Raw genomic sequence first — 12,646 nt, forward strand, 5'->3', positions numbered from 1 at the left:
CCAAGAAATAGATTGTTTTGCTTTGGTTCGCACATAAAAAATGGTGAGAAACCAATGTATTTATTTTTCTTGTGGTTGGTTCGCATAGAAAAAAAGGAAAACTTTTGTAAACAAAGCAGAGAAGAAAAAAATCTGACGTGGCAGAGTTTTTATCAATTTCACTCGGTTGGGGAAGGAAATCGGAGAGGGAAAAAAAATCTGAGTTGGCGGCGATTTCAGCAGAGTTTTTCCTCTTCCATCCGAGCGAATCAAAGCGGCACAAAGAAATGGACGGAAACAAAAAAACTAACGTGGAGAGCTAAAAATCTGACGTGGAGGGGTTTTCTGAGTTTTCCACCCCTTATAATAGCGAACCACTAAGAAAATAACCAAGCCTCACCCCTAAAATTAACCAGAAGATGAAATCCATGCTGCATAATAAGCTGAGAACACGCAAAAACCTCCTTAACAACCGTTTCATCCGTCAAATGAACCATTGACAAAACCCATAACCTAATAACCTAAGAACACCCAACCAGATTTTAAATTTCTGAAAATTAAGAAAAGAAGTACATTTAAAGAGAATATCTCACTCGACCCAACTCGTGGTCGGTGGCCCAAAGCGAGGAAATACCTCAGACGGCTCCTTGTCTGTTTCCGACGGCAACATCCAACAATCTCGAGAGGTTTTTCTGCAATTTCGAGCTCCTCAAGGCGGAAAATAGATATGCTCCAAATCCTACATGGCTCAAAAGAGCTTTGCTATAGGGACCCAAAATATAGGACCAATAGGGGGGACAAGTGAGGTGTCCCCTTCCTATTAGATAATGAGTTGGCCATCATTAATGATGGCCAACTCATTATTCAATAGGAGGGGGACACCTCACTTTCCCCATGATGATTAACTTATTATCCAATAGGAGGGGATACCTCACTTGTCGCTCCTATTTATCTCATTTTTTTTTCCGGCCTTCTCTTCTTCGCATTTTTGGACCGACCAAAAAGGCCCCTATTGAGAAATAATTGAAGATTCCGGTGGATAATGTCGACAAAACCCTTGCACAAGTAACTCGGTTCTCTCCGTCCCCAAATAGCGTCGTTCGGCTGGGGTTCTCCTCTTGCCCCTCTCTTTATATCTCCTCCAACTCTTCTCCCCATCCTCATTTCTCTCCCCCCTCTTTTACATTCTAGCCACTGTCTTCTCCACTATTTACAGATTCACCCTCTTCCTTCTCCTCTGTGGCCATGGGGGACGTGGGCAAGAGAGAGGACCAATCTCAGGCGTCCTTCGACGGCGAGAGCGCAGCGGTGCTGACGAGAGAGCTGAGGGAAAGCTTCAATCTTGGAAAGACGAGGTCTTTTCAGTGGAGGTCAAATCAGCTGAAGGGGCTCTTGAGGATGATGGAGGAGAAAGAGGCTGATATCATGGGAGCTCTTTATTCTGATCTTGCAAAGCCCCAGTTGGAATCTTATCTTCATGAGGTTTGTATTATTATTATTATTATTATTATTATTTGTGTGGATGTTTTGAGTTAATTTTGAGACCACTTTTCAGCCCAATTTATGGGTTTTAATGGAACAGGAGAGTGATTTTTCTGTGATATTTTGGGGGGTTTTTGAGTTAATTTTTTATATTGGTCTTTGAGATTTTATCATTTAAGTGCTTGGTTTGTTATAAAGGAGAATACTTGTTGATCGTGATATTAGATGTTTAGACTGTTTTATGAAGAAATTGACAGAATTTTATGATATTAGATTAATCATGATTCTTCTCTGATTTCTTCTGGGTTTGTTGATCTCCATGTTTAAGTTATGGTTTTGTTGCCATAGAGAAGTAAGCTTGAAGTTAATAAGTTCTACTCATTTATGGATACATTTGATATGTTGGAGTATGTTAATTGCAGTATAAGAAGTCGCTTTTTTTTTTTTAATTATTTGAAGTATATGTTGCTGTAAATATCTATTTGGAATCTGTCGAGTCAATACTTTGTTATGTTAGGTACTGAACAGGTGACAAGTACTAATTGTTTGATTCTTATTACAGTTTTATTTTTTTAATAATGATTTATGATGAACTGATAATATTTCATCTTGGAATCCCACTGTTATTATATTTTGCAGCTATTGAAATTATTAAACTGGGTCTTTGGGTACTAGTATTGCTTCTGATCTGAGAAAGGGGAGGAGTAGCTCTAACTATATTCTGACTTAAAACTTTACTGGTTTATTGATTGTTTTCTTATTATGAGTTTAGTCTTTGCTATATGAATATTAAAGTCAAAAATAGCTTATTCAGCAATAGCTGAACGATCTCATTACTTCAAGTAATAAGCCCTAGAATTTGCAATGTTCTGCTTAAATCTTACTTCGCATTAGTTCCAATTTTGAGCCTAGCACAAGAGTTTTATACTTGAAGAATGACATTAGTTGTTCTCCCTATGTATGAACTTTCGCTTGCTTAATGACCTAATTCTCTAATGCAGATTTCAATGGCAAAAGAATCAGTTACGTTTGCTATGAAAAATTTGAAAAGTTGGATGAAACCGAAAAAGGTATGAAAGGATCTATGCTTGCTCTTAAGCAAGAGGAGTGCAAATGGTGTTCATGTGTAATACTAGTTGGCTAACTTTTTGCAACTACTAATGTTAAGAGTTTTCGGTAGGTGGGATCTCAAGCTGCAACTTTTCCATCGTCTGCAAATATTGTTCCTGAGCCCTTTGGTGTTGTGTTGATCATCTCTGCTTGGAACTATCCCTTTTGTATGTATCTCATTTATCCTTTTGCGCATCATTTAAGGTCACAAATTAACTCTAAAATAACTTCTGAATCCATAGGTAAAGTGCTGATAGGCGAATTTGGTACAGATTATTGAAATTTTAAAAAACTGCAGAAAAGCATTTAACCCTGTAACGTTCTATGAATTGATTCAATTGATGTTTCAAATATTTAGCTCAAGAAATCCACAGTTATGCTTTATGGCTGTGATGAAGGATGTCAAAATGCATAGGATGAGGGTAGAAGCCATATGAGGAGATTATACTTAATCCACCGATAGAATCTACATAGAATACTGATATAGACTTGATACTTTTCTATTAGTGGCTGGAAAATAGACATTGATTTCAAAACAAAATGCCCAATTAAATGATTGATAGTTTGGAATCATCATCAATTTCTGAAAGAAGCGAACTTGCACAGATGCCCTATTTCTATTTTCTTCATAAGTTACTTTTAACTCTTTAACTCTATATTTTCTAAGAATACATTGTTATGCCTCATCATTATAGTTTTATTTTAGTTGTGAATATTTATTTATTTTTATGGTATTAATCCAACTTCTTCTTCTTTTTGCAGTGCTATCCATTGATCCAGTAATTGGAGCTATTGCAGCTGGTAATGCTGTTGTTCTAAAGCCATCAGAAATTGCTCCAGCAACATCATCATTATTTGCCAGACTTTTACCCGAGTATGTAGACGACCTGTGCATAAAAGTTGTCGAGGGTGCTGTGGTAGAAACAACTGCACTTTTAGAGCAAAAGTGGGATAAAATATTTTATACAGGTTCTTACTTACTATCTTTGCCCTTGGATAATCAAGTAATAAACGCATACTGAGTACTATCATTATAGTTTTGATTTTATCGGACTCTACATTAATCCCCTGGATATATAAAATTACTCACTATATTGTTTTACCTATTTACTTGCCTTGTAAAATTTCCTAACCACAGTTTCAATCTGTAACATCAGTTTTCCGGGAATATAGAGCATAAACTGAGCCCCCATATAGTGCTTATTATTGGCATGCCATGATCAATGTTAATTGGAACTGAACTCAAATATATATCATTGACTTGCGATTTTATCCAAGATCTTTAAGACGAGGAACTTACAGAATTTGATAATATATTATCAGGGGACAAAACTAGACTTAACTTTTCATATTGTAGTTAGAAACTTTGGCACGTAAGCTGCCTTCCTTAAAACCCATGACTTATTATATTAACAAGGATTTGTTACACGTGATATCCTGATGACTTACGACTGGGAATCGTGGGTGCCGAGGAGCTTCTCATAGAAATACAAATGCTATCTTATCCTCAAAGACTTCTCGCGCTTGTACTTTGGTTTATGGGTCGGATTACATGTTTACAGATAACTTTATGAGAAAGAGAGCTGCACTAGAATCCTAGATGCAGATGTTTGTTTAAAAATTGCTGACAAATTAAAAATAATTTTTCTCACTCTTCAAAGAGTCATAGCTAGGTAACTATATCCCATTGCTGGACCTTAAACTCAATAAATAAATAAATAAATCCACTTTTGGAGCAACTTTCTTCATAGGCTATTTATATATGCTTTAACGGCTTAAATGCCTATGGAGCGCTTTGCTGACTGTCTCCCTGCAATTCACATTTATATTATTATTCTTTCCCCATTGGGATTATTAGTGCCAAAATAGTTCATGTAAGGCTTGTTAGTCATGTTTTATTAGAATACTGTTCCTATACTTTGGGAAATTGTTTGTTGCTATATGTGCCTAAAGATAGAATTGTGCCTAAAGTTTGAATTTTCTTAAGTAAGTTCCCTTGTATTATTAAATTTGCATTGAGCTTCTTTAACTAACTGTGCAGGTAATGGAAGAGTAGGCCGCATTGTGATGGCTGCAGCAGCGAAGCACCTAACTCCAGTAATCTTGGAGCTCGGAGGAAAATCTCCTGTTGTTGTTGATTCAAACGTTGACTTAAAAGTAACCATTTTTTCAATAGACGAATTTATTGAAATTAAGTGGAAATTGGTAATTGCGAAGCTCATTTTTTGCTTGCCATTTCTTTTTAAGGTTGCAACTAAAAGAATTGCTGTTGGGAAATGGGGATGCTCCAGCGGTCAAGCTTGTATAGCTCCAGATTATATCATAACAACAAAATCACTTGCTCCAAAATTGGTAAATGTACATTAAAGCTAGTCATGTTTTTATTTGGGGTAAAATCCACAAAACCTCCGTGAACTTTTAGGGGTTCTCCACAAAGCCCCAGTGAACGTCCCCCCTGCCAAATGCCCTTGAACTTTAGGGTGTCTCACGAAACCCCCTAAAATTTTAAAATTTTCCCTATGGCACCCTGAACGGTGTTCATGGTATCGCCAGACTTTATTTTGATTGTGTAGGAAATAAGTGCTTGTCAATCCATTAACACTGTTAGGGGGTATTTGGGAATATCTGAAAGTGTAGGGGGGTTTTCTTGGACGCCCTAAAGTTCATGGGTTTTGATGAGAAACCCCCCAAAGTTCTGTATGAGTGGGGGATGGTGGTTGTGATAAACCCCCAAAGTTCAGGGGTTATATTCTTATCTTAATTAGTCTTTTTTGATTTATACCAGTTGGATTCTATGAAAATTACTCTAGAGAGGTTCTATGGTAAAGAACCCTTGGAATCATCAGATCTAGCTCGAATCGTGAATTCCAACCATTTTGCACGCTTATCAAAGCTCTTGGATGACGATTTGGTTTCTGGAAAGATTGTATATGGAGGGAAACGGGATGAAAAACGCCTGTAAGTAATTTTATTTTGTTCTTTTATGCTTGTGCTAATTTATGTGCAATTTATATTCATTTTGTTATTATTGCAGACGAATAGCTCCTACACTTCTGTTAGATGTTCCAGAAGATTCACTGATTATGAAGGATGAGATATTTGGTCCATTGCTTCCCATTATTACTGTAAGAGAACCTCGGATAACGTTCATGACCTGTTTGGATGGAGGGTAGAGAGGGGGAAGGGAAGGGAAATTTTATTTTAACCTTGTTTGGGAGTTTCATTTTGGAGGGTAGAGAAGGGGAATGGAGGGGAAATTTGCTCTAAATTTTTACACCCCAAATTGGGGTGTAATGGAGGGTAAGGGAAGGAAGGAGAATTTTTCCCCTTCCTTCCCCTTCCTTCCCTTCCCTTCCCTTCCCTAAGGAAACTCCCAAACACACAGTAACACTAGAATTTTCCTTCTTTTATAATTATACTTGACATTTTCCATATTTGATTTGTTAAGGTTGACAAGATTGAAGATAGTATTGGTGTCATAAACTCGAGAACAAAGCCTCTTGCTGCCTATTTATTTACCAAGGACAAAAAGCTGGAAAAGATGTTTGTGGAAAATGTTTCTGCTGGAGGAATGAGCATTAATGAGACCGTCTTGCACGTAAGTTTCTCATTTACTACTTATGTATGCATTTCAATTTGCAAGGTAAGCTTGAAGACCCTTTATTTACTTAAAGGCAAAGAGAAAATAATTTCATTATTTCTCTACTGTTTCTTGTTCACTCTACTTCACATGCATGAGTTGAACTAACAATTTGAATCACGTGTTAAAAAGGTACCTTCCACTGAACCACAACTTTGAACTTTGAAGATGGGTTGAACGTTATAATTTTATATTAGATAAATTTCACAAATGCCCAAGAAATTTGGTCCATTTTGAGATAACCCCTAATAAGTTTGGAATATCACTTAACCCCCAAAACTTTTCAGATAACCCCCCAAAAGTTATGGGTTATCTGAAGCTAGATTCAGACAAATGTTAAAGTTTTGGGTAAACTAATATTTTCAAACTTACTAGGGGTTATCTCAAAATGAGCTAAACTTCTTGGGCTTTTTCTAAAATTTACCCAAAAAATATTGTAACTAATAGGGATTTATCTAACTCCTGATGCGATTTGGAAATAGAGATGAGAGAGAAGAGAGAGAAAACAATCACACAAAACACACAAGATTTACGTGGTTCACTTCTCGATATGAGAAGCTATGTCCACGGCCGCCGCAGGAGAAAATTTTGTTATTTTCGTCAATCTTACAAGTTGCCCTAATCTTCTGTTTAATAACACAATGGTTGTAGAAAGAGATAATTGAGAGAGCAAAAACCCTAACTTCATTGATTTATTCAGATACTAGAGAGATATATATAGTCATACAAATAGGGGTATGGTTAACGGGTCACAGCCCATTAACCCAATACCCAATAGACTTAATCTAACACTCCCCCTCAAGCTGGAGCATAAATATCCACCATGCCCAGCTTGTCACATATAGTAGAAAACACCTTTGAAGAAGTAGCCTTGGTAAGAATATCAGCAAGTTGTTGTGAGGACGGAGTGAATGTGAGAGATACTATCTTCTTCTCCCAAGCATCTCTGACAAAATTGCAGTCAACTTCAATATGTTTTGTCCTCTCATGAAACACAGGATTCTGTGCAATATAAATGGCAGACTGGTTGTCACAATGCATTGGCATGGGTCCAGACTGAACAAAACCAAGCTCTGTCATAAACTTTCTTAGCCACACCATCTCACAAGCAATGTGAGGCATTGCTCTATATTCGGCCTCTGCACTAGATAGTGATACTACATCTTGTTTCTTACTTCTCCAAGTCACAAGATTACCTCCAACAAAAGTACAAAATCCTGAGGTTGACTTTCGGTCTCCCACTTGCAGGTTTGCATTCCAAGAGACCTGTTTTTTCTAGTAAATCTAGCACATACTTCCTTTGGGACAACAACAGGCCATGTTTTTTATATGCAACTTCAATCCCAAGAAAATACTTTGGCTTTCCCATGTTCTTAGTGACAAAATGACGGTTTAGATACTCCTTAGTCTCAGCTAAGGCAACAGAGTCACTCCCAGTCAGCAGAATATCATCAACATATACGGCTAAAATAACCAAACCAGTTGTTGTGCGTCGAAGAAAGACAGAGTGATCAGACTGACAACGTTGGAAACCAACATTAGAAATAACCTTGCTGAACTTATCAAACCAAGCTCGAGGACTCTGCTTTAACCCATAGATGGCCTTTCTCAGCCTGCAGATAAGATTCTACCCCTGAGCAACATACCCAGGAGGTTGCTCCATATAAACCTCCTCGTCCAAATCACCATAAAGGAAAGCATTCTTCACATCTAGTTGGTGCATCGCTCAATCCATATTAATAGCCAGAGAGAAAAGAATTCTGATGGAGTTGAGACGAGCAACGGGAGAAAAGGTTTCAAAATAGTCAATACCATATGTCTGGGTATATCCTTTAGCAACCAGGCGAGCTTTATATCTATCAACAAACCCATCAGGACGATATTTCAAGGTATACACCCATCTGCAGCCAACCACAGTCGCTCCAGCAGGTAGAGAGACCAAATCCCAAGTCCCTCTAGAAAGCAGTGCATTCATCTCCTCATCCATAGCCTGTTTCCAGGCGGGTACTAACAAAGCTTCCTCATGTGACCTGGGTAAAGATATAGTGGACAATGACAAAGCAAACTGACGAAATGATGAGGTGAGACGGTCATAAGAGACAAAAAGAGAGATAGGATATTTTGGGCAAGACCGTTTACCTTTACGAAGAGCAATAGGAACATCTAAGTCAGAAGAGATATGAGGCTCGACATGAGATGGACCTGCAGCTGGAGAAGAAGAGTCAGCAGGAGCAGAGACAGGTGTATGTACTTTAGGACGGCGAGAGTATGTCAGTAGAGGCTTTGGTGCAGTAGCCTAGTGGGAGCCGTAGAAGGTAGTGGCACCTGTGGACTGACAGAGGTAGTGGAACCAGAGGAAAAATATGGGACAGACTCAAAAAAGGTAACATCAGCAGAAACAAAATATCTCCTGGTGGTCGGATGATAGCACCTATACCCTTTTTGAGTACGTGAGTATCCAACAAACACACACTTAATGGACCTAGGAGACAATTTATCCAAACCAGCAGTCAAATCCTGAACAAAACACGTACAACCAAAAACTCGAGGAATCACAGAAAAACGTTTTTTAGCAGGATAAAGATAGTGGAATGGTATCAAACCATCAAGAACAGAGGAAGGCATGCGATTAATCAAATAACAGGCAGTGAGGACAGCATCCGACCACAAGTACTTTGGAATATTCATATGTATCATCAGTGTTCTAGCAACATCGAGAATATGTCTATGCTTCCTCTCAGCAACTCCATTTTGTTGTGAAGTGTGAGAGCATGAAGTTTGATGAATAATACCATTAAGAGCACAAAATTTTGAAACGTCATTTTTCATATATTCCAAAGCATTATCAGTACGAAGAATATGAACAGAAGTAGAGAACTGGGTTTTTATTTCATTATAAAAAAGTTTAATAACATGCGAGACTTCAGACCTCTCTTTCAACAAATATAGCCAAGTCATGCGAGAGAAATCATCAACAAAAACAATGAAATATCGAAAACCCTTCACAGAGGGAACACGACAAGGACCCCAGACATCAGAATGAACTAACTCAAACGCAAACTACTGCGTTTATCGACACGACTCTGAAAAGAAGCACGATGGTGCTTACCCAGTTCACATGACTCACAACCTAAAGAAGAAAGGGAAGACTGAACAGTAACTACCGATCTAAGTTTCTGTAGTGAAGGATGACCCAGACGCCAGTGCCACAGTAAGGTAGAATCAGGCTGTGCTGCAACAAGACCAGCACCCGGCACACTATCGTCCAAATAGTACATACCTCCTCTCTCATGCCCCGAACCAATCGTCATCCCAGTTGCTAGGTCCTGAAAAACACAATAAGAAGGAAAGAATGTGACTTTACAGTTATTGTGCTTTGTAAACTTGCTAATGGATAATAAGCTAACAGGGAATTTAGGAGCATATAACACATCAGTGAGTTTCAAAGAGGAAGTAGCATGAACTACTCCAGCACCAAGAACTGGAGAAAGTGTACCATCAGCGATGCGAATAGAGGGAAGCTTATCAGAAAGATGTAAAGAGACAAAACGATCCTTTATACCTGTCATATGGGATGAAGCTCCAGAATCTAGTACCCATGGTTCATGAGGAGAAGCTATGTAAGCATCCATACCTGAAGAGGATGCATGGGTAGCCGAATGACTGTTCTGAGAGATCTCTAGCTGGCGTAACCTCTCATAATCTGCCTGAGAAATCTGAACAGTAGGAACAGTAGTAGCTGGATTACTAGAAATAATAGTAGAAATAGGTGAGCGAGTCGACTCGGCATCGGCTACTTGGGCCCATTGAGGACGACCAAACTTCTCCCAGCATTTCTCAGAAATATGATTGGTCCTCCCACAATGACCACACTGACGTGAACCCCTATCAGAATCACCCTGTCTCCCACTAAAAGAGCCACGTCCTCCCAAAGAATCACGACCACGACCACGACCGCAGCCTCTGCCTCTACTAGAGAACATGTCAGACTGATCCACTGAAGGTGGAGACGGTGCAGAAGTATCAGAAGAAACACCAGTAGAGACCTGCATGACTCTGGAGAATGTAGCAGTCAGTGAGGGGATGATATCTCCACCCAATATCTGTCCTCTCACCTGGGACTGCAAGTTAGGGTGCAATCCAAAAAGAAACTTGGACACTGCCAAGTCACGACGATATCCCAACAGCGTCGTGCATCTCCAGTTCGTCTATCAGTCCCTTTAACTCACCAAAGAACTCCGGAACTGATCTATCTCCCTGTTTGAGCGTAAACAGTCGCTCATAAATCTCAAATACACGGGAAGCATTCTTCTCATTTCCGTACATAATCTTCAGGCTGTCCCACATCTCCTTCGCAGTGGTTAAGAACATAACACTGCTACTAATCTGTGGTTCCGTGCTGTTGAGGAGCCACGTCATAACACAATAATCAGACGAGAGCCAGGAACTGTAGGTGGGATCTGTGGTGGGTGGAGGAGAGGCCAGAAGATGTGGAAGTTTGCTCTGAGCGCCAATGAAGATGCGGAAAGCCTGAGCCCAGAGTAGATAGTTTGTACCATTCAATTTTATTGTAGTCTCCAAGACTACCTTGGGCGCAGAAGTCTGACCAGCAGCAGCAGAGGGAGATGTAGAAGAGGAGGAGAGATCTGTTTCTGACATTGTTGCACAATAGTGGTAGGTAGATAGTAGTCAAATAATCAGGGCAGTAGTAGAGATCTGTTCTTTAAACATAGACTAAGAGCAGATCAAAAAAATAGACAGTAGTAGATGACCGGATCGGGTCATGTGTGGCCTCGAATCACCTATTCAAGGCCATGGAAAAAGAAGGAACAAAACAAGCGGCGCGGCACTGTAGCAGCACGGTTACTGTAGCATTGATTTATTGATTTATTCAGATACTAGAGAGATATATATATATAGTCATACAAATAGGGGTATGGTTAACGGGTCACAGCCCATTAACCCAATACCCAATAGACTTAATCTAACAATGGTTAATACAAATATGATTCTAAAACAGTTCAATAAAAAACAAGCCCAGGCCCAAAAAACCGACTCGCGGTCGACCGCAGATACAGACGTGGTCGACTACAAAAAATCTCGAGACCAAATCTGATTACAGGGTTTGGCGCGGTCGACCGCACAAAATGTTGCGGTCGACCACAAAAAGTCCAGAGACTCTTCGTGGACTTGTGCACGTTTGCGGTCGATTGCTGCGCCACTTGCGGTCGACCGTGAAGCCTCCAAGTTGATTCCTTCGTCGTTTTGCCTGACCTTCATCGCCGTCGTTCCTGTTCCTCCAATTTCTCATGTTTCCTCTTCAAAAATAAGACATAGGGCAAGTCGGATAGTTAGGCTCCACATATCCTTACAATCTCCTACTTGGAGACTAACTTTCAATCTCTATCATCTCTCCCTGCGGCGACAACCTCCCATATCAAGTAATGAGGCCAACTGAAGTTAAACACAATTTTAGTTTCTCTGTAGTGACAGTCTTCGTAAGCATATCAGCTGGGTTCTTGCTTTCTTGAATCTTCACAAGTTCCAACATGTCATCATCCAATGTTGACCTTATGAAGTGATAACAGATCTGTATGTGTTTGGTCTTGGCATGAAAAACTGGGTTCTTTGCCAAATGAATGGCTAAAACACTCTTCTCACTTCTCTGTCCCAACTCCTCCAACAATCCCTACAACCATATGCAGGCTATAAAAATTGTCTTAACCACAGAAAGGCCTAAATTTCGCCTGCATGCTTGACTCGCCTGCACGAGTCAAGTCCACTCAAGAGTTGAGTTCGCCAGCACGAATGAAGCTCGCCTGCGTGCTTAACTCGCCAGCACGAGTCAAGTCCACGCGATCGCTGAGCTTGCCTGCACGTCCAGGCAATCCGCCAGGCGATCAGAAACTCGCCTGCACACTTGACTCGCTTGCACGAGTCAAGTCAACTCAAGCGCTGAGCTCGCCTGCAAGTCCAGGCAGTCCGCCAGGCGACCAGCAAGCTCACCAAACTCGCCAGAGTACTCAGCGTTGGTACTGTCACGTACAGGGATGTGCCTTCCTATCTCCCACAACGTGAGGGGGGAGTACAGTGCTCCTCACCCATCAAGTAGTTACCCACGATACTCAGCGGCAGTGCTCGCCTACATACTTGACTCGCCTGCACGAGTCGAGTCGAGCGCTGAGCTCACCTACACGTCCAGGCAATCAGCTAGGTGATCGACAAACTCGCCAAAACTCATCAGAGTACTAGGCGGCTATGACGTCACGTACAAGGATGGGCCTTCTTATTTTCGGCGACGTGAAGGGGAGGAGTACAACCGCTCACAGTACAAGTGAGAAGCATGACATCTCTCAACAGGACATGGTCACATCCCATGATTCAAGGGAGTGACCATGTTGTCTCTTCCCTATTTAAGAACCCCTCCTGGCTATG

General features: G+C 40.3%; 1 protein-coding gene across 1 annotated transcript in view; it reads left to right on the top strand.

The window, feature by feature from the left end:
• Window positions 1,016–12,646, top strand: part of LOC109823674 (aldehyde dehydrogenase family 3 member H1-like) — a 17,783-nt gene continuing 6,152 nt past the window's right edge. Inside the window, exons 1-9 of the mRNA XM_020390003.1 lie at window positions 1,016–1,461; window positions 2,463–2,531; window positions 2,642–2,738; window positions 3,334–3,540; window positions 4,613–4,728; window positions 4,819–4,923; window positions 5,357–5,529; window positions 5,606–5,696; window positions 6,020–6,169. Coding sequence (XP_020245592.1) covers window positions 1,225–1,461; window positions 2,463–2,531; window positions 2,642–2,738; window positions 3,334–3,540; window positions 4,613–4,728; window positions 4,819–4,923; window positions 5,357–5,529; window positions 5,606–5,696; window positions 6,020–6,169 — 1,245 coding nt within the window. The 5' untranslated portion in view covers window positions 1,016–1,224. The remainder of the gene's footprint in view (window positions 1,462–2,462; window positions 2,532–2,641; window positions 2,739–3,333; window positions 3,541–4,612; window positions 4,729–4,818; window positions 4,924–5,356; window positions 5,530–5,605; window positions 5,697–6,019; window positions 6,170–12,646) is intronic.

The sequence above is a fragment of the Asparagus officinalis genome, chromosome 9, assembly GCF_001876935.1.
Source record: "Asparagus officinalis chromosome 9, Aspof.V1, whole genome shotgun sequence".
NCBI classification, from domain to species: domain Eukaryota; kingdom Viridiplantae; phylum Streptophyta; class Magnoliopsida; order Asparagales; family Asparagaceae; genus Asparagus; species Asparagus officinalis.